The 22,277-nt window shown below is 37.5% G+C and overlaps 1 protein-coding gene across 1 annotated transcript in view; it reads left to right on the top strand.

The window, feature by feature from the left end:
• Positions 1 to 18,215, top strand: part of bard1 (BRCA1 associated RING domain 1) — a 56,561-nt gene extending 38,346 nt beyond the window's left edge. Inside the window, exons 10-11 of the mRNA XM_059342164.1 lie at positions 13,337 to 13,434; positions 17,024 to 18,215. Of these exons, the coding sequence (XP_059198147.1) occupies positions 13,337 to 13,434; positions 17,024 to 17,371 (446 nt within the window). The 3' untranslated portion in view covers positions 17,372 to 18,215. The remainder of the gene's footprint in view (positions 1 to 13,336; positions 13,435 to 17,023) is intronic.
• Positions 18,216 to 22,277: the final 4,062 nt, after the last annotated feature.

Below are 22,277 nucleotides of genomic sequence, written 5' to 3'. Positions count from 1 at the left end.
CTTCATATCATTCAAAACACAAGTGAAGTGTGAATGAACACACAGTCACAGCAAGTAACAATAACCGCTGACAGCTTTCATTAAAGCAACAGCTGTGGCTGCAAACATGCTCTTGTGTTTTCTCAAAAGTAAAGAAAATCTATACACATTATAGCGTAAATCCAAATATTGTTCAGACAAATCATTTTAGCATAGATCCAAACCTCAAATATTTACCTCATTATCTTCTAGACTTTATGGCTTCAAACAGAGAGATTAGAGTTCACCATGACAATGAATAACAATCATGTTTGAATGTGTGTTGAGCTCAGCTCCTTTTATTTCTTGGAGTCATTAATTCAGCGAAGATGGAAAAAAAACAACTTTTCCACTTTCACCTTTTTTCTTCAAGCATTTGTCACACAATCAGAAGCAGTTTGGAGTGTTTTTGGTACTTTATAATAGCACAGATGTCAGTTGTAAAACATTTTTTAACATGCTCACTCAAGGCTACTAAGCAAGCCATTTATTTATATTTAATATTTCAATAAATACGCTTATTGGCCTTCTTGTTGAGAGTTAGATTATAAGACGAATGCCACTTTCATGTTTGCCTGCTGAATATAAAACTACTGCCAGCAGCAACTGGTTAGCAAAGCTGAACATAAATACTGTAAACAGGGACACAATTAGCCTGTCTCTGTCTGAAGATAATAAAAGACTAGATACTACTACTTAACATTATAACAACAACTCGCTTGTTTAGTGTAAAAATGACTATTCATTGTTTTATGTGGGGGACTATTTCTTTCCTGGGAGCACAGTCACAGTTGGTTGCCTGGCAACTGGACCCAGGTAAGAAATAGTCTGGCACACTACCTATGATTGAGATTGCTGATGCTATCAATGATTGGTTAGTTATCAGAATGTCAACTCCTATGTCAGAACATGTTTCTAACTAGAAAACTTCTAAAGAAATTTTGAGTGTCTTTTTTTTTTTTTTTTAGAGCAATCAGAAGAAACTGGTACCTCTGCTTTCCTCCAGAAATGTTCCCGCCTTTTTACCGTGGCAACATCTACTTTTCTCTCCCTCTTCACTCTAGCTATGATGTCATCCACTCTAGCCTCTCCATAGGGTTACATTGGGGGGATTTTTTTGGCGTGTTTTTGCCGAATAATTTGAAAACCGTTTGCCGAAACCTTTCGAAAAGTGACAGCACACTTGTCATGGCTGAGCCAGTCGATTTGATACCTTTTTAGTGCATGTGCAACCAAAATTCGGGGAGGAGTCAAAAAAAAAAACAAGGAAGAAACGGAAGAATAAATAGGCTCTTTCAAGCACACTCAATTAGACTGTAAAACCCAGCTAGCTGAGCAGATTGATAACCAGCGTACAGCTTTACAAATCTTATCTGCTTTTATTGTAAAAATGATGTGTATGTGCACATTCAGGAGGCCCTGACCATTAAAACAGTATTTCCATCTGCATTTGAGGTTGTGCATGCTGCAGTAAGGTGACTCTTGGCATAGTATACAGTTGCACCAGTGAAATACCTGCAAGATAAACATTGGGATCCTGAAACCAGAGTGCAGAACAAATGCATTTTGCCACACAAGCACTTTGGAGTAATTTAAATGTGTTCTTCTCTGAATCCCAACAAACATTTTATCTGCCATCTCCGTCTCAGAAAAGACTATGATGTAGATTTGTCAGATTATATGCAGTTTGTGACTTTGGCATGCAAAATTTACCGGAAACATGAGGGCATTTTATTATTTGCAGGGCTCATGTACCTGTTCCAAATTCAAATTTAATCACTTTTCAAGCATTTTTTAGTTGAATTTCCAGGCTTTTTCAGCATCTTACAGCTGTGGTAAACTACATATATTTATAGAATAAATCCAGTATACTGACATTCACGTCTTCATCACATTAAATTAGATGTTATTTGGCCATAAACGAACAAATTATTTCTTGTGACAGTATTCTACACAAGGGTGACAAATAAAAACTAGGGCCGGGACTCGATTAAAAAAATTAATCTAATTAATTAGAGGCTTTGTAATGAATTAATTTAAATTAATCGCATTTTAATCGCATATAAATATTTGACCTGAGAACAGTGAGAAGTAGTTTTTTTCACATGGATTTTTAGTATACCACTGAATAATGACTGAATTCATAAGCTTAAGCAACAAAAATCTTGTTTATTTTTGTTCAAGCCCAACAGACTAGTGCAATTTTTGCCATTAAGTGTCGCAATAGCATATTATAACAAATATATATAACAAAATGTCCCATCATTTGGTGCTCCAGTAAAATCGGTCCGCCTGAAACTCATCCAGTGACAAACGTTCCGCGGTGCAAAAATAAGTGCGATTAAAATGCGTCAATGTCTTTAATGCGTTAATCTTTGTGTAATTAATTAATCTTAATTAACGCGTTAAAGTCCCGGCCCTAATAAAAACACAAAGTTTCATGTATCAAAATGTGTCACCTGTTTGCAAATAGACTCAGCATCCCATACAGCCAATATATCAAGCGGATTCATGCACTTTATTCAAAATCCAAGCACTTTCAGTTTCAATGTTCATCCAATCTTGCTCTTCCTCTCCTCTGTAGCCTTTCAGGTGAAATCAGGCTCTGTGTCTGGAATAAGAAGCAAATGCAATACTTTGTTTTTTTTCCCTGCAACACGTAGAATGTCCTGGGAAAGCTAAAAGAACATTTTGCATTCTGCAATTTCCAGGTAAATTGTTTGTGCCTTCTGCTGTTTGCACACCTGTGCACACACCTGCTTACATGTCTGACAGCCAAATCAAACGGCTGGGCGACGGGGGGAGGGGATCTCCGGAATCAAAGCACCTCAAGGCTTCAATATCACCAGCGATGAAAAGATGGCTAACTCCTCGTTTTGATTTATACCAAGGTGAATACTTAGCAGGAATTTCGCTATTCTCAGCCGGTCTCCCCGGCATCCACGAACCAAGTCAACAAGCAGAGGAAGTCGGCTTTAGGGGGAGTAAAAAGAGACTCGCTGTCAAAGAGCTTCTGGCACCTTGGTGTGCCCTTGACTGGTGTATCCGTCAGCAGCATCTCTTCACTGTGTGTGTGTGCGTGTGTGTATGTGTGTGAAACAGCATGCAAGCTTGTCTCTGTCTCTGCCAGTAAGCCGTTTAAAGTTTGAATGTGTGCTTTCAGTACGGATAAACGACACGGCAAAATAATCTAATTGGGATTTCCTCTTTTTTTAAAAAAAAACAAAATTGTGATCCTGCATTTCTTGAAGAGATCTTCTACATGATTCACTTCAAACAAGCAATAAATCATTCTGTATTATGAGCAACACATCATTGGATACAGTCAACATGTAAACAGCTTTTTTATGGAGGCGAGGCCTGAGTGTTATGATGAAAATAGTTGAAATGATGCATGAATTAGAATTAGAGTGGGCCCAGAGGGTTACTCTGGGCCCACTCTAATTTACTGCCCTTTCAGACCTTTCGGGCTGAAAATGTCCACAGAGGGCCAAGAGGGTTAATCTGAATAACATAATTATTTAGATATTAAACTATAAAAAAATATATAAAATCCTTCCTTCACAGCAGAATATTGTAAGATGTAACTCCAAGCCTTGTAAACATGTAATATTATCATCATGACCTAACTTTTTAACCCTTTGATGCACAACATTTTATTTTCTATATCTTTGCAATCATTTGCATTAATAATTTCATCATTCAGTATTGCAGGTTTTCCTCCATTAACTTGTTTTTGATCATCATACGTCCCAGTTTTTTCTTTTCATGTCTTACTTTTTGAATAAAAACACTTTTTGTATCACTACGCTTCTAATGCACAAGGTCATTTTTGACCCATGTGTGTTAACTTGATGTAATAATACAAAAACTATTTTTCTTCATAAAGTATGAAAGGAAAAATGGATATAATGATCTGTTGTTATAAAAAAAAGATATTCAAACACACAGCCAGCATGAAATAACATGGGAAATTAATTTTTGACCCATGTTGTGCATCAAAGGGTTAATCAAAACTGAAAAAGAACAACAAAGCACTGCAGATTGAAGCCGATTTGCACATATGTGCATGCATGCATAAGCACCTGCACACATTTATCTTGTAAAAAAAACAACACTTTGCTTTTTGCACAGGGTAAATAAATTGTTTGTTTACTGCATAACATACATGCTGTATATTCGGGGTTGGTATGGGTGCTTGAAATCCTTGAAAATGCTTTAATTTAAATGTATTTTCCAGGTTTAAAAAGAAATTCTTACTGTATTTCTCTTGCAATCTGACTATATCCATCTATAGACTATAGATAATCACATGTTCAATGTAAAAAATAATGAGTAGCCTATCTGAAATGAAGACCGTTCCTCCTAAAAGTTAAAACTTACTAAAAAAGACACACAATTACAAAAATAGATGTAAAAATGACACAAAAATGTCGAAATAGAAACAAACTGACCAAAAATAGATGTAAAAATGACCAAAAAAGACACAAAATGGAAAAAAGTATTCAAGCATTCCTCCTAAAAGTGTAATACCATCTCTGTTGGTATGGTTCAGTGAAATCTCCCCCTTTTAGTATGTAAATACTCATCTAAAACATGCAACTTACAACAGGTGTAAGATACTGGAAAAGCTTGAAAATGGACCTGGAAAGTCCTTGAAAAATGCTTGAATTTGACCACTGCTAAAGTGTACCAACCCTGAATATTGTTTGTGTGGTTTGAATGTTTTTTTACTGCTATATTTGACTAGCTCCACATTAACATAGTCTTTTCATAACATATATTCTTACCACTAACAGCTCTAAAACCACATTATTTACTGCATTTTATAAAGCAATGAAATTGCTCCGGCCCTCCGCAACCTTTACAGTATCTCATGCGTCCCCTTGGGAAAATGAATAGCCCAGCGCTGGTCTAGACTGTGGTCGGAGCTGCTGCAGTTAATCAGACACACTGAGACCTAAACTGTGTGTTTACTACCACTTGACAACTTTAATGCTAATTTCTCATCCACTGTCACTCAGTCTGCCTCACACTAGCTACACTACTTTTACAATAATGTTTTATTTAAACATCTAGACTGCACATAACCCTTTATCAGGCAAAGAACCATATTTGGTAACTTGAGCCTTTAGACATCTATAACAGGTCTCCTCATAGGACCACGTGGATTTCTACATCACAGATAGTGACACTGTGGCATCTGACCAATCAGTAAATCACACAAGATTCAAGCTTTCCTTTATTGTCATTGTATTAAAAAAAGTATACAACTAAAATTTACGTGTGCTTCTCATATATAAGGTTCTTTAAAAAAGACATTCAGACCTTACGCATATGTAATAAGTAGTCTAAAAAAGATAATAAATAGTTTAAAGGTAAAAGATAAAGTGGTGATGGATGCAAATGACGTGTTATTGTCTATTTAGGGTTGCTGTGGGAAAGAGACTATAATAAATTAGGGCCAGGACATTAACTCGTTAATTAAGATTAATTAATTACACAAAAATTATTTTTAATATTTATTTTAATCGCACTTATTTTTGCACCGCGGAACGTTTCTCACTGGATATTCAGTCATTATTCAATGGTATACTAAAAATCCATGTGACAAAAATTACTTCTCACTGTTCTCAGGTCAAATATTTATATGCGATTAAAATGTGATTAATTTCGATTAATTAATTACAGAGCCTCAAATTAATTAGATTAATTTTTTTAATCGAGTCCCGGCCCTATAATAAATATAATAATAATAATAATAATGACTCAATTGACCTCAATTTGCAATATAAAAATGAAACATTTTGTAAAAAGTCTTGTAATATCCTCCAATAACACTTCAGGGTTGATGTTTTCAATTTCAAGGAGTGATTTATAAAGGGATAAAACTTACATTGGTCATTTTCATTCAGTAGTACTGAAATCATCAGTACTTGTGTGTTGCCTGCTGTTTCACAAGGTGTTTCCTTCATTTGCTCTAATTAACATTATGTTACATGGAGCGTAGGGCAGCATGTGTGCGTGTAAAGCTCACAAGGGCAGGTTTTTTTTCCCTCCCTCAGGTTGTTTTTCTCTTCTTCTTTTTTTCTTAGCTTCTCTGATTTGATTAATTGTTCAGCCCTGTAGAACCTGATAATGTAATAAATTCCTGATAATGTAATAAACCCGATGTTGTAATAAAAATCTGCACTTGAGTCCATTGAAAATGTAATAAAACCTGATAATGTAATAACTTCCCGATAATGTAATAAAGTGCATTTCCCAATAATGTAATACACTTTTTACCAATAATGTAATAAAGTATAACACCAAGCACCTTTAGATGTCAAGAAGCTGTTGAATGCATTCGTGTGTCGTCATGGATACCTCGTTAGTGACGTTAGCAACTTTGACCTGTTGGTGGCGCTAGAGCTCTTGAGCTAGAGTTGATACACAGTATCACCACTTGAACCCAAGTAATGGGTGGTCTGCTGTTAAATTATTACAATATTGGGGAATTATTACATTATCAGGACTTGCGAAATGAAGGCTAACCTGATAATGTAATAACCTCCCATTAATGTTATACTTTATTACATTATTGGTAAAAAAAAAAAAAGTGTATTACGTTATTGGGAAATGCACTTTATCAGATTATCAGAAAGTTATTACATTATCAGATTTTATTACATTTTCAATGGACTCAAGTGCAGATTTTTATTACATTATCAGGGATTTATTACATTATCAGGTTTTACAGGACTGTTGTAGAAACTGGTAATGTAATAAATTCCAGATAATGTAATAAAAATCTGCACTTGAGTCCATTGAAAATGTAATAAAACCTGATATTGTAATAACCTCCCATTAATGTTATACTTTATTACATTATTGGTAAAAAAGTGTATTACATTATTGGGAAATGCACTTTTACATTATCGGGATGTTATTACATTATCAGGTTTTATTACATTTTCAATGGACTCAAGTGCAGATTTTTATTACATTATCAGGAATTTATTACATTATCAGGTTCTACATGCCCTCGTGTTCAGGTGTGCCATTCACTGTATAAGATCTTGTGTGTTTGTCATATTCAGCCCCTCCCTCTCTCGTTTCTCCTCGCAGGCTGAACACTTGACACAGCTCGTCTCCCTCATGACACTCACTGTGGCATCTTATCTGCCTCTCTCCTTGTTTCTGTTTGTGTGTGTGTGTGTGTGTGTGTGTGTGCGCGCCATCTCTGTCAGCCGGGCCAAACTCCAGTTTACCTCTTTATTGCTTTTATCTTTCATTGCATTTTCCTTCAAAGGGCAGTTTCACTGTTTATATTTGATTAGCATCATGAAAATCAACTTCATCCTGCCCAGGCCTGTCACAGTAACATTTTTTAGGATGATATATTTTCCCAGAAACTGTCACGATAAACGATAGTATTGTTGTATTGAAGTTTTAGTTTTATAACGATATTAGAGCATAATAAGTACGTCCTTTTCCACAGCAATGGATTTTTAAATTTCCAGAATATTAAACTCTGGAATTTAAATATGGGAAAAAAAATATCAAGATATCTGAGATAAATAAAACATTAGTAAATTAACTACAACCAAAACAAATAAAACAGACTTTCAAGCTCTGTTAACAAAAAAATGCACTGAGATAAACATTATAGAGTATTATATTATTTTATTATTATAATAAGAAATAAACAGCTGGAAAGGCTGCTTGGGAAATATCGTTTTTTTGGCAATTCGTACTGCCTGTCAAACATTTACTTTAAACACAAAAAACACAAAAAGTCACGCACGGAAACGACAAAATATCAAGCCCAGAAAAAAACTATTGTGTCCATTTTTATATCTTGAATGATAAGTCCATATAGTAATTAGGAATAACAGGAATAATATATAGTAATAATAATAGTAATGACAGGAATAATCCTGCCTAATAGAAGATCTTAAAGGGACAGTTCACCACAAAATCAGAATACCTGTAGTGGTTTTTATCAGTCTAGATTGTTTTGTTGTGAGTGTTGGAGATAAAGGCCGTGAGCTGTCTGCCTTCTCTTGAATATAATCAAACTATACGACACTTTGCTTGTAGTCAATTTCTCTTTTAAAGAAATCCTGACCTAGATACTCAAGATAATCCACAGACCTTGTTCTGAGCAGTTTCATGTAGGAGCTATTTTCTTTTTAGTTCCCACATGAAACAGCTCACAACAAGGTCTGTTTTCAAATGTATTTTTATGTGATATCACTAACATTTGGAAAATAGCATCAAAACTATCTAGATTGATAAATAGCATCAAGGTTATAGTGATAGTAGTATTTTTGATTACGGGTAGAATTATCCCTTTAATCTTCATGCTTAACTGAGGATCAAACATTGGTTTAATTTATTTTTTTCATTATGCCCATACCACTTTAGGGAAAAGTTAATAGTTAAGAATATAGTTTTATATGTGATTAGAAGATGGATATTAATCCTGATGTTTAGCCTAGCTTAGCATGAAGACTGAAGACCAAGCCAACACATCTAAAGCTTACTGATGAACACATATCTGTGTAACCTATAACAGGGTTGGTACGGGTGCTTGAAATCCTTGAAAATGCTTGAATTTTAATGTTAAGTTTCAAGGTTTGAAAGTGCTTGGATTTTGGATTAAGTGCTTGTAAATGCTTGTAATTCTTACTGTATTTCTCTTGCAATCTGGCTAAAGATAACCGCATTTTCAATGGAAAAAACTATATAAAGTGAATATCCTATATCCTATAATCTGAAGTGAAGACCCCTCCGCCTGCGTCTTCTTGTTTCTGAGATGTTTCTTGTTGCTCTACCCTGTATCTTCTCACTGAAGGGAGTTTTTCTAATTCCTAGTGGATGTGAGGGCTCCTGAAGTATTTGTGGTCTTTCCTCCTAGTTTGGGTCGTGTTTAGTTCCACCAGCTGCCGCTTGATGATTTTTGTGAGCTTCCTTTTGCTCCTAGCTCCTAGATTCCTATACCAGTATGTTTTATGAGATTAGCAAACTACTTTTAGTTGTTAAAAGTGCAATACCATTGCTGGTGGTATGGTTAAGTGAAATTACCCCTTTTAGTATGGAAGTACTCATCTAAAACATGTCATTTACAACCGATGAAAGGTGCTGGAAAAGCTTGAGAATGGACCTTGAAAGTTCTTGGAAAGTGCTTGAATTTGACCACTGAAAAAGTGTACGAACCCTGTTATAAGCAAAAATGTAAAAAGGACAATTTGTAGCATCAGTGGGAGTTAAATACTTATTATACTGAACTATACTATGTTATTTTTTTGTTCTATATCCAAACCAAATCTTGTGCTTACCCTCTGTATCTGTGCTTTTGTTGAAGATGCTGCAAAGAAGTGCTGCACAGATTGACAGCTTTTATATTTTTGTTCATTTACGGGTTAAACTAGAAACCACAACATTGTGTAAAAAGGCTTTAGAGGTGTTGGAAGTCATATTTTGTTGACTTTGGACAGAGCTGGTCAAACAGTTTAATCTAGTCCTGACTGCTGCTCCACACTTAAAACACACACAGTGCTAGACTGATCTTCCCATGTCACTGTTGGAAAGGAAAGCAAAAAAGCGTATAATATACCAAAATGTTTAACTGTTCCTTTAATGTTTTCTTTTCTTTCCTCTCGTCCATTTATTTCCCAATTCGTGATGGCTAATTTCCCTTTCACTGTGGTGTCCGTCACTTCTACTCCCATTGATGGCCGAGGGAGGAGGTGTGCATCCATGTGCTTCCTCCCGAAACACAGAAAGTTTCAGCTGCTTTCTTTTGGCTCCCAGCGAGCGGCTTCGCTCAGCCACCTGCCCCGTTAGACACACAGCCGCCACAGGCATCGCTACCAGGGTCCAACAGGAGACGCAGCTGTGGGCAGCTGTTTGGCTGCTCTGCCACCTGAATAGAGAGGTTGATTTTTAGAATACTGACGACTGATAAAAGATGAGACATTGTAGCCGTGCAAACATTTCCCCTAATGACATTATGGTCTCAGTCACCTTTTTTAAGTCTACTGCAATACAGCGTCACGTTGATCTTGTAAATGATGGTCCTATTTAGAGCAAAATAGGCAATAAAGCAGGGTATGCTTTAGGGCGGGGCTACCTTTTGATTGATAGGTCTCTACCAAAGTAGTGATTTTCTCATAACTTTTATCCTTTCCTACTCTGTTTTCAGTTCATCAGAGTAGGGCTGGGCGATATATATAAAAAAAAGACACACAATGACTGAGAAAACACTCAATTACTTTAAAAAAGACACACAATTACCAAAAAAAGACACAAAAAGACCCAAAAATACACAAAATTACTAAAAAAGATGCAAAATTACCCAAAAAATACACACAATTACTAAAAAAGGCACATTATTAGAAAAAGACACAAAATTACCAAAAAAAGACACAAAATTACCAAAAAGACACAAAATTACCCAAAAAGACACACAATGACTAAAAAAATACACAAAATTACAAAAAATAAGAAATAAATCTTTTTTTTTTGATGTGATATGAAAATAGACCATATCAATATAGTTAAAAAAATGTTTCTTTCTCAATATATAAATGCTGCCCTTACTAGGGCTTTATTATATTTAGTTATTTTTTAATGTTCTTTATTCTTTTCTCAAATAAATATATTTATTTCAGAAACAGATTGGCCTATTGTATTTCAAAGGCTATTTTTTATTGAATATATTTTCTTATTTGAATGTGCACTTTATGGAGCTTAGAGTTCAAGTAAAAAAAGGTACTCCTGTTGTTTTACAGTTTTTATGTTCACTAAAACTTTCAATAAAACTATGACATGACATATTTGACTTTTACTGAACATTTGCTCTACTTTGCGCTAAAAATATCAGGATATATATCAGATATCAATATTCAGCCTAAATATATATCGGGATATGACTTTTGGTCCATATCGCCCAGCCCTACATCAGAGTTAACTGTACAATTTTGGTCGCTTAAAACTGTCTTGTTCAGCGTTCGGTTGGATTTAAACACACTCTATAAATTGGCTTTTGAATAATGGCTACCCCGTGCTAATTCAGTTAACTAGCTATTGCTACAATTACCTGATAACGTAACATTCTTCTGGCTCCAAATCTGTTTTGACCGTACGCTGGTTGCAAAAAAACAGTGATAGCAACAAAAATGCAGAACTTGTGGCTTCAAAACTGGAGTCCAGAAAGTATTGGGTGACGTCACAGTAACTATGTTGATTATTTCGATCCAGTCTGTCTCCAGTGGTTTCTTCATATGAGAAGACAGCTATATTGCTCCAGTTGGTCACATGGTTAGTGGAGGAAGTGGTTTCATCTGGCTGTACACTCATTCACCGACTCAGGAAGGAAGGAGTTTGAGAAGTTTTCTACATTCAGTCTTTGTGAACATAATTAGCAAATGTATGCTAATGGCTCTCGGGCACTAAGCAGCGTCGTCCGGAGCGATTAACCCCAGTATCTCCTCTCCTCTTCTCTCCTCTCCTCTCCTCTTCTCTCCTCTTCTCTGCCCAAGTCTCTGGCTCAGTCCCCGTGAATGAAAGCTGTAATTAAAGGGGGATGAAGAATTGTAATTACACTCCACCCCATGTTCTGAGACTGTGTGTGTGTGTGTGTGTGTGTGTGTGTGTGTGTGTACGTACGTGTTTGTGTACGTGTTTGTGTACGTGTTTGTGTAAACATATGTGCGTGTTCCTGTATGTATGTTTGTGTGTGTGTGTTCCTGTATGTTCGTGTGTGTGTGTGTTCCTGTATGTTTGTGTGTGTGCGTGTGTGTGTTCCTGTATGTTTGTGTGTGTGTGTGTGTGTTCCTGTATGTTTGTGTGTGTGCGTTAGTGTGTGTGTTCCTGTATGTTTGTGTGTGTGTGTGTGTGTGTGTGTGTGTGTTTCTGTATGTTCGTGTGTGTTTCTGTATGTTCGTGTGTGTGTTCCTGTATGTTCGTGTGTGTGTGTGTGTGTGTGTGTGTGTGTGTGTGTGTGTGTGTGTTTCTGTATGTGTCCTGTATGTGTGTGTGTGTGTGTGTGTGTGTGTCTGTGTGTGTGTGTGTGTGTGTGTGTGTGTGTTTCTGTATGTTTGTGTGTGTTCCTGTATGTCTGTCTGTGTGTGTGTGTGTGTGTGTGTGTGTGTGTGTGTGTGTGTGTGTGTGTGTGTGTGTGTGTGTGTGTGTGTGTGTGTGTGTGTGTGTGTGTGTGTGTGTGTGTGTGTGTGTGTGTGTGTTTCTGTATATTTGTGTGTGTGTGTGTGTGTGTGTGTGTGTGTTCCTGTATGTATGTGTGTGTGTGTTCCTGTATGTATGTGTTGTGTGTGTGTGAGTGTATGTTCTGTATGTGTGTAATCTGCTGTTTCATGATAGGCTGCTGTGTTGTGCCAAGATGTAAATACACACACACATTCCCCCTCGTGTGTTCTTGCCACCCTGTCTTGCAGCTGGAAGCGACAGTGTGAAACAGCCTCTGAAGGTGAAATGAATCACAAAGTGGTGTGTGTCTGTGTGTGTGTGTGTGTGTGTCTGTGTGTGTGTCTGTGTGTGTGTGTCGATGCAAACATCCCACACATCTGCACAGCTGGATGTGTTAACAGAAGACGCTGCACGTCAAACACGTTATCCAGGCCAAGCCTTACCCTCAGATCTATTCCACATCCTTTACATTTCTTTCACAGCAAACTGCAGCATTTTCAACCAAATCTAGTTACAATGTGTTTAGATATGCTACTTTTTAAAATAGTTTTTTTGTTTTTTAATGTACCCCTAACATGATATTCAGTAATGGAGCGCTCACAGGGACGGGAACAGCAGCACTGTGATCTGTGTCTTGTTCACAAGAGCTTGTTTTATCTGTGACAGTGAGGGGTCATTAAAATGTGCCACTTTTTCCCCTCCGTATCTGCCTATACTTTTTTATAAAACTTTTCTTTCTTTCAAGATGCTTTTTGTAAAGACTTAGTACAAAAGATTCTTTTCTAACTGCAAAAAAGAAAACGCTGTGAAGCCTTGCTGTCACACAGTTGTAATTTGACTCTGTAAAACCTCAAGAGATGCAGCGAAAGAGAGAACACTTGAATTCTGCTTAAGCTGGAGATTCTTAAAACGAGGGTTGCATCATTAACTCCATCACGCTGTGGGCATCTTTCTCTGTCAACAACTCCCGCTTTGCCAATACTTGAAATCTTCCAACTTGTGATAAAACAGACATGAGCTTTGTCATCCTCCCTTCTGCAACTGCCTTGTCACACTCTTTCAAGTCAACATAATTAGCTCTAGCTTAATTTTTTTTCCTCTCTCTCTCTCTGTTTGATGCCAGGGGTGGAGGCTTGTCTGCAGGCAGCCAAGTGGATGCCCGAAACTGAGCATGAAGCGGGAGAAGGGCCCCAGCGCAGCCGCATCAACAGATGCAGTTTGGTAAATGAGAAGCATACAAACAAACAAACAAACACTCAAGGGTCTCAAACTCAAATTACCTGGGGGGCGCCGGAGGGAGTAGCAAAATGACCAAAAGAAGACAGAAAATTACTAAAAAAAAAGACACAAAATGACCAAAAAAAGACACAAAATTACAGAAAAAAGACACAAAATTACAGAAAAAGACACAAAATGAGTGAAAAAACACCAAATTACTTAAAAAACACACAAAATGACAAAAAAGTCACAAAATTACCAAAAGAATACACAGAATTACCATAAAGACACTCAGTTATTTTAAAAAAGACACAAAATGACCCAAAAAAAGACACAAATTGACCCCAAAAAGACAAAAAAAATGACAGAATAAAAGACACAAAATTACAGAAAAAATCTAAATTACTTAAAAAACACAAAATGACAAAAAGACACAAAAAGACCAAACAAATAGACACAGAATTACCAAAAAAAAGACACAAAATTATTTTAAATAGACACAAAATGACCAAAAAATACACGAAATTACTATAAAAGACACAACATTTCCAAAAAAAGACACAAACTTATTAAAAAAAATACACATTATTATTAAAAAAAGACACAAACTTACCAAAAAAAGCAATTAAAGGGACCTTCCACACACAACACGGTAAAGTGTCATTCATATAAAACTCACATTAAACTTTCACATCAAGGTGGGGGCCACAAAATATCATCACAAGGGCGTGTTTGAGACCCCTGGTCTAGACTATGTTTGGAAACTGTGTAATATGGCTGTTCTGGTGCTAATTGGGATAAACAAAATGCTTAAAGAATCTACATTTTTACATGGTAAAACAGTCAAACTCATACTGATGCATGTGTATGACCTACAGAAGCAAATCGGACCATCAGAAAGAAAATTGTCTATTTCTGTGCAGCTGTTCTTAATGCCTATCACTGGGTCTGATGCCCTGTAAAATCAGCTGATCTAAGGCAGTGCACAGTTATAACCTGGGGTTATAAGGCTTATGTTTCAGGGATGCTTTTGTTAGGGTGGAGACTAAAATGAATGTAGCAGAATCCTGGAGGAAAACTTTCCACAGTCTGTAAGAGAAGTGTGATTTGACAGAGGATTTATTCTCCAGAAAGACAACAACACCACACAAAGCTTCAAAACGTCAACAACATTAATGTCCTGGAGATGCCAAGTCGGAGTCACGACCTCAATCCCAACAAGAATTTGTGGCAGGACTTGAACATTGCAGGTCCCTCAACAGCTCCCCATGAAACTTGACAGAGCTTTTGCCTTTGTACGAAGAAGAATGGGGACTCACTGCATTGTCTAGATGGGAACGCTGATACAGACCTTTTACACACACTGGAGGCTCGACTTGCAGTGAAAGGTCCTTCTGTTAGAGGTGGTCAATACTGACACTGTCAGTATTCTGCCCTACAAAGGGTAAAACTGAGAAAAACTGCTTTAAAGTTGTTGTTTTTTAACGTTTTTTTAACTGGCAAGCCAAATGGGTTATAGGTAGGTTAAGTGATATGACATCGACAAAAAACAAAGACACAAAATTGCTTTAAAAAAGGACAGGATGTGATATGACGCATATTTCTACATAATAATAAAAATTATAATAATAATGCATTTTATTTATAGGCGCCTTTCTAAACAACAATAAAACAATTACAAATAAGAACAATAATAAAAACAACAATGACAGTAATAATAAACAACACAAACGGTACAGACAAAAAAAAAGGAAAATTGAAATCTTAAACTTTGTCACAAGACAAAACAGACAATATGGAGTAAATTTTTTTAGTTATATCTCAATTTCAACCAAAAATGTAGTTACTGCAGTTAGGCTTTGTAGGGTGGAATATTTTAGAATATCTAGTTATCTAAGTAAGGATAGTGAAGTCTAGAAAAAGTCAGAGTCTTAATTGTAGGTTTCTCTGTTTGCTTTCCTCTCGTGAAGGAAAAAAATGTCCATTCTAACAAAAACAAACCATCATCAATCATAATCATAAACTAACTACACCCACACATCCCCGAGCAAAAGTGAAATCCAACCATAGTGTACTCAAAGAACGTTCGTATTAGAAAGTCTTGAGGGAGCCAGTTTACGCCCCAAAACAGTGGAGTTCATTGATGCTGTGAATAGAAAAGTCTCCAGCGGCCTAATTCACTGCTGCTTTAAACAGCAATGCTAAGTGGTTCAGAGTTTGCCTGGAGAGAACGCTGCTGATAAAAATGTCTCCTGGCTCTGCTGCAAAAAAGTAAATACAAAGCATCCAGACAGACACTTGGTAATATGAGAGCCTAGATTTATTGGCAAAGAAATGATTCAGCGTTTAACTTCATCACCAACAAAAAGAGAAACTTTAATCCTTCTGCCTCTGTTCTCACAATGACTGAAGTTTGTGTTCTAATGGAAGAGATCTTTTGATTTTATTTGATGTTTTCACTTATGCTTAATTTAATTAATAACACGCATCCCCTGCACAATCTAGTGTGTAAACAAAAGAGAGTTTTTAGTTGGAGGCTACGGCAGTTAAGCTGCAAAAAGGACAGATTTAAGAATACGTTTTTACCTACTGCATTTACACTTTATAATGACTCCCCTTTTAGTAAGGACAGAAGAGTATTTATTTAAACTTTAGCTTAAGCTGCTTATACTGTAGAGATGGTCCGATCAGGTTTTTTAGGACCGATACCGATCACCTATATCCTCAACCATCCGATTACCAATCAGAACCGATCGATCACGTGGGACGATATTAATATTTATTTTTTACTTTGTTTTAAAGCAGCAGAGTTTCGGCGCACTACCGCCACCTTTGTATCCTGAATGTATATCAAACCATAACAAACACTTGTAAAGCACATGTAGGTATAATGTGATCAGATCAGTGATTTTAACCTTTGATCAGATTTTTCGATCAACCGTTTTTTTTATCATATCGGGCCGATCCAATCAGTTGCCAATCCATCTGTGTCATCCCTAATATACTGTATGTGTACATCAAACTGTATTTTTGCACATGTGGCTGTGGCTCAGTTGGTAGAGTGGTTGCCCCCCAACCGAAAGGTTGGTGGTTCGATCCCTGACCGTCGCAGCCTACATTTCGAAGTATCCTTGAGCAAGATACAGAACCCCAACTTGCTCCCAATGGTGGCAGGTGGCACCGTTTAGGGTCTCCTCTGCCACCAGTATGAATGTGTGTGTGAAAGGGTGAATGAGCGCAGTCTGTAGTAGAGTGTAAAGCTCTTTGAGTGGTCGCAAAGCGACTAGAAATGCGCTATATAAGTGCAGGTCCATTTATAGGTATACACCTGTATATTTGCACACTTGCTGTAACTGTTATCTATGAGTAACAGCTACTAATGCACATGGACCATCCATTCCACTTTTTCTATCCTAGGCTATGTATGGTGGGCTCATGTTTTGTATAGGTGGAATATGTATGTTTACATGTGTTGTGTTGTGTTGTGTTGTGTTGTGTTGTGTTGTGTTGTGTTGGCTGCTTGAACACCTACATTTCTCTGCTGGGATGAATAAAGTATATCTTATCTTATCTTATCTGTTCGTCTCCGTAGCTCCCGCCTCTCTTCGATGGCTGTTTCTTCTTCCTGCTCGGCTCCTTTAAGGCTCCTTCCAAAGACGAGCTCACCAAGCTGCTGCGTGAAGGAGGCGGTCAGCTCCTGAGCCGCCAGCCCAAACCAGACAGCGACGTGACTCAAACCCTGAGCGCCGCCGCCTACCACGCCCTGCCAGGCTCCGACCAGGCGCTCTGCACCCAGTACATCCTCTACGACCCCCAGGGGCCCCACAGGCCGGCAGTAGTGAGGCGGGGGAAGGTGTGGTCGGCCCCCTCCACCTGGATCATTGACTGCATCACAGCCTTCCAGCTACTCCCAGTGGAAGACCCTCAAACATCTGTCTGAATAACTTCTTTTTTTACGAACATGGTCTCACAGGAATCCGTGAAATAGCCACGGATTCGCTTAACTCAAAATCCGTGGAATAGCCACGGAATCACTCAAATTTCCGTGAAACTGACATGGATTTCGCTACAATGCAAGTTAATGACAGTCATATCCCGTGGCTATTCCATGGATATTTTTTCCTATTGGTTTGTTCCAAGTCACGTGACTTTCAAGGTCCCGGCGGTCAGAAAAAAAACATGGCGGACAGTTCTCTCATTTTTAGTGAAAAAAATCAATATTTTGACTTAGTTTCTGCATAAAAATGGATTTTGATCACATTTCTAGCGAGAAATATATGTTTTATTTTTTAAATTTCCACTCAGTGAATGTACATAATCACTTTGTATGTTGGAATAGTCACGGGATATGACTGTCATTAACTTGCATTGTAGCGAAATCCGTGTCAGTTTCACGGAAATTTGAGTGATTCCGTGGCTATTCCATGGATTTTGAGTTAAGCAAATCCGTGGATATTTCACGGATTCCTGTGAGAACATGTTGTTTTTTTACGTTCAATAATAATCTTGTACTGAGATGTTAATTGTCCTTGTCGTGGTCATCATGTGTTTCCTTTTTGTTTTTTTAAATATGTCCTGATTAAGTTGATATAAATCACAAACAATTATAAAACAATAATGTGGTTCTTAAAATGTAAAATGCTAATCTGCAGTTTGCTGTTTCTCTTCTTTTGGAGTTGAGAGTGTGATAATGTCTCCCTGATATGCTGCTCAGCAAAAATCTGTGTTTATACTTGGTGTTCCTGGTTTGGACTATAAAAGATAAATAAATATAAAACACTCTACTTCTGACGTCTCCTGTTGGTTTCTGGACTACTGTTTTTGAAGCCTCAAGTCTAAGATTTTGGCCGTTGCCATCCTGGTTTTTTTGAAGCCAGAAGTGACCATATTTGGACAAGACGGTGGTTTCTAGCCCAGCTGGATCAGGTACTGTATAGCGAACAATAAGTTGTCTAATACTTGCAATAGCTAGCTAGCTTGGTCAGCAAGGTGCATCTGTAATCTGTAATTTTGTCAAATCTGATGTTACAGCACATATTCCAAAAAACAACCTGGTACACTGTTAAATATCTAAAGATGCATTGATTTCAGAGTGTTTATTACCAAAAAAATTGTGTCCGTTGAATATTAAAGATGGTCTTTGCACAGTTTTTAATTGAAAATATGTCACACTGTAGTAGCAAATTATCACATTCTATTTGACTGTTTAAATAAATCCTAACTTTTTGGAATTGGGGTTGCAATTAAGATGCTAATTTTGGCTAATAAACAGGCTAAAACAAACTAAATGCAACCATAATTTACAAATGAACATTATGCTGTATTGAAGACTTGAAACTAGCGATTGAGTGACTCATAAATCAAGCGATAAGTAAGGTAATTTTTTCATAAACTATACACTGACTTCTTTTTGCAACCAGTGATATCACCCCCTACTGGTCATTAGGAAGAATGCATGTTTAAGGCACTGGCTTCACTTTTCAGACTCAGAACCTACAGCCACTTCTTTCACAGAGTCTTGTGGTTCTGGACATGCCTGGAAAACCTCTACAGGGAAACATAAAGGAGAAATTCTTATCAGCTACCCTGAACCACCTTCACTGACTCCTTTTGAACACTGTTTCCAGGCTCATCGCTCCATTTCTAAAGGTGAGTCCAGCCAAACTGTAAAGGAAACTCATTTCAGCCTCTTGTATCCTTGATCTGATTCCTTCGGTCATTACCCAGATGTTGGTCATAGGTAAAGGGTGGAAGGTAGATCTAGTGGTGTATTCTTCCTCTTTATCACGACTCTCCAGTACAAAGCCTGCATCACTGCCAGCCCTTCACCAAGCCGACTCTCCAATGACTCATTTATTAAATTGAATGTGTCACACAAATCTCTAGATCACTTGAGGTTTTGTTTGTGTCACGTGTGTCACACTCAGATCAATTTGATGTCCGCTAAACTATCTAACGTGTGGTTTTAGAGTGGAATTGCGTTCCCTAATCTGCACGGGTTTACCAGGAAGAGCTAATTATCTAATTATCTAATTGAGAATGCCTCGTTTCAAATGGAGAGCGGGTCCCTGCAAAAGATCGATTGAGATGCATTATAAAGTGTAGAACAGAGAAAAACAAAGCAATTAATTGTTCTGTCACAGCGCTGGCACTTGTGTATCCACCTTTTGTGTGTGTGTTCCCCACCATCAACACTGGGCTGAAGGTATGTGTGCTTTAAGAGGTCTTCCACTGGCCATCTCCCAAGATGCCATTTTCAATGGGATTAGTCAGGGATGCACCTAATTGCTATTGATTGCTATGTGCTGCATAAAATTGCTTCCCTTTTCTTGTCCACGGCGGGAGGTGGGAGAAGGCAATTAGTAGTGTGGACGAGATAGAAGCCCAGACTGACTTGTAATGAAACAGAATGGAGGAATGAACCTGAGAGTAATGCCCTTGAACCCACTGAGCATTTCAAAATGGTTAAGCACTGGTAACTTCTTATTTTATCTCTCACACAGCCCAGGAAGCTACGAGTCTGGCTAACACCAGACTATCACAAATGAGATATAGTCTGAGGGTCACCTATTCATTGTTCCGTAGAGGAGGCGTGGTTTACGATCCTCCAGAGCCGTTTATTGGGCGCTACAAATGTCTATCATAAGCGTTTAGCCAATCGTATCAGTTATACCAAATGACGTATGTTAGGGTGGCCATTCGTCCGGCTTTATGTTGTGTCCGATTGCACTCAGAACTCGGAAAGATCCGAGTTGGAAATTCTGACTTCCGAGGTAAATGCGTTTCATTGCTCAACCTCGGAAAAAATGGCCGGCCACAGCAAACTAATGTTTGTTTGGATGTCTTTCAAGCATTGAAAAATTATTCTGGGGAAGTAAATCAGCTACCTGGTACAACATACAGTTAAATGGTTGAGTCCTCTCTGGTTCCAAATATAAGGTGGTCTGCAAATACTTAAGAGACAAAGATGTAATTAAATCTTATCAATTTCCTGGATATAATAAAAAAGAAGTGCATTATTACATCTTATAGACTAATGTAGTTTAAATATGGGTAAAACTATAATATTTTTTACACTTTTACTGAGCTTTTTCGTCCCTGCTACGCTCACACAAACTCTTTAATTAACAGAGTGGGAGTGCAAATACCACTACAAAGTAATCCTACACTTTTAGTAACACAAATGCTAAATTAAACGACACATAACAGACTAAATGTTGAAGATAAAGTGACTGTTTACCTCTCACGGTATGTGGCGTCATTTTGCTTTGACGTTTTTTCACGTATTTACGACCTACTCGGGCTGCTTGCGTGTCCCCGTGGATGGAAAAAATGTCCTCCTTTTTGATGTGAAGGAAATGGCCACCCTAACATATGTAGAGACGACAACGACCGGGTCTCGCTAAACCCCATTAGCTTAGCCGCTAACAGCTAGTTGGTAGATTAGGCTTTTGCCAAATCCTGTTTCTCAGCAAGGCTAAAACATCCTTTTTGGTGGTGATAAAGGAGTGTAAAGCCAAACGTTGTTCTTCTTTTAAAATAACTTTGACTCTAAACACGTCTGCTGCAGCCATGTTGGATCCGTAAGAAAACTATAAAACTACAAGCTTCCGTCTGTCTGTTCCGTCGAGTTAAGAATTGCCTTGCAGTTCGAAACAAAATCGAGCGTGCAAGGCAGCATGGGTGTACTAAGGCTAGGAAAATACTGTACTTTTATTTGTTTTGAAATGTTGCACTTATAGGAAGATTACCTGGAGGTTCCCTGTGTCCTGGGTCAGCTGAAAAGTCTTATAGCACTTATTTTTTGTGGTTTCTTGCATGGTTTTAGAACATAGAAAAAAGCATCCACCACCATACAGTACATCCAGGAGCTGGGGAAAACTGGGGTTTATGCAATAATGCATTTCATCCTTTTCACTGGTTGTTAATGTTGTTTTTTCAAACCACTTTAAGTGAACTTGTGTCTCAGCATCAGCATGAATCAGAGTGATCAAAGGAAGAACATAGAAAAAGAAATCCACACTCACTTTTGCCGAATAACACTTCTTTTCAAGTCTATTTAACAAAATAGTTTTTGTCTCAATGAATAATACACATTTTCTCACATCTTATGTCTTTTTTGTTGTCGTTTTTTTACTCCACCTCAGATTTCAGAATACACATTATACATTTGAAGATATTTACATATGAACAACATGGGGAACACCAAGGGTTGTTTGACTGTTAAAAATTTGGACCTTTTTATTTCTTGTACAGCGGAGGGTGATTCTGTGCGAGCATGTGGTCATATACAATCAAAGATGCTCTTAATTCTAAACATAAATTTCAAATCTGTTATAGAAATGATACTATCCCACATTTGAGTCCATTATGAACAGACCCTTGGTGCCCCAAAAACTAATACAATTGATTGTATAATAACAGTGTTTCTCTCTTCGTATTCCGCATAGTCCTCTGTGTTGGTTTTCAGGCACACTTTATGTAACAGTATTGTTGCTGAAAAAAACATAAGGGACAAAAAATAAAAAAGCAGCTACAGTAAGTCGGTGTCTCATGGAAAGAGCGAATGGTATACCTTTACAAAATGCCCATGTACAAGCTGGCGGTTTGACTGGTGTAAGGACAGATGGGGCTAATTTGAATAGACATTTACAGACGGACAAAAAGACTCAAGTTTCTTGGCAGAAAAAGAACAAAGACAGACTGTGCTGCTGGCCTGTCCTTGAAACTGTGCAGCTTCACGCATTTGCAAGGAGAAATGTAATTTCCACCACTTCTCCCAGGCACAGGCGCTCTCTGAATGCCTTCTTTTTTTTATTGTGTTTTTAAATGCAGCCTATTCTTTC

This window comes from Centropristis striata, chromosome 10, assembly GCF_030273125.1.
Source record: "Centropristis striata isolate RG_2023a ecotype Rhode Island chromosome 10, C.striata_1.0, whole genome shotgun sequence".
Taxonomy (NCBI): Eukaryota; Metazoa; Chordata; class Actinopteri; order Perciformes; family Serranidae; genus Centropristis; species Centropristis striata.
This window is presented reverse-complemented; position numbering and strand designations above follow the sequence as displayed.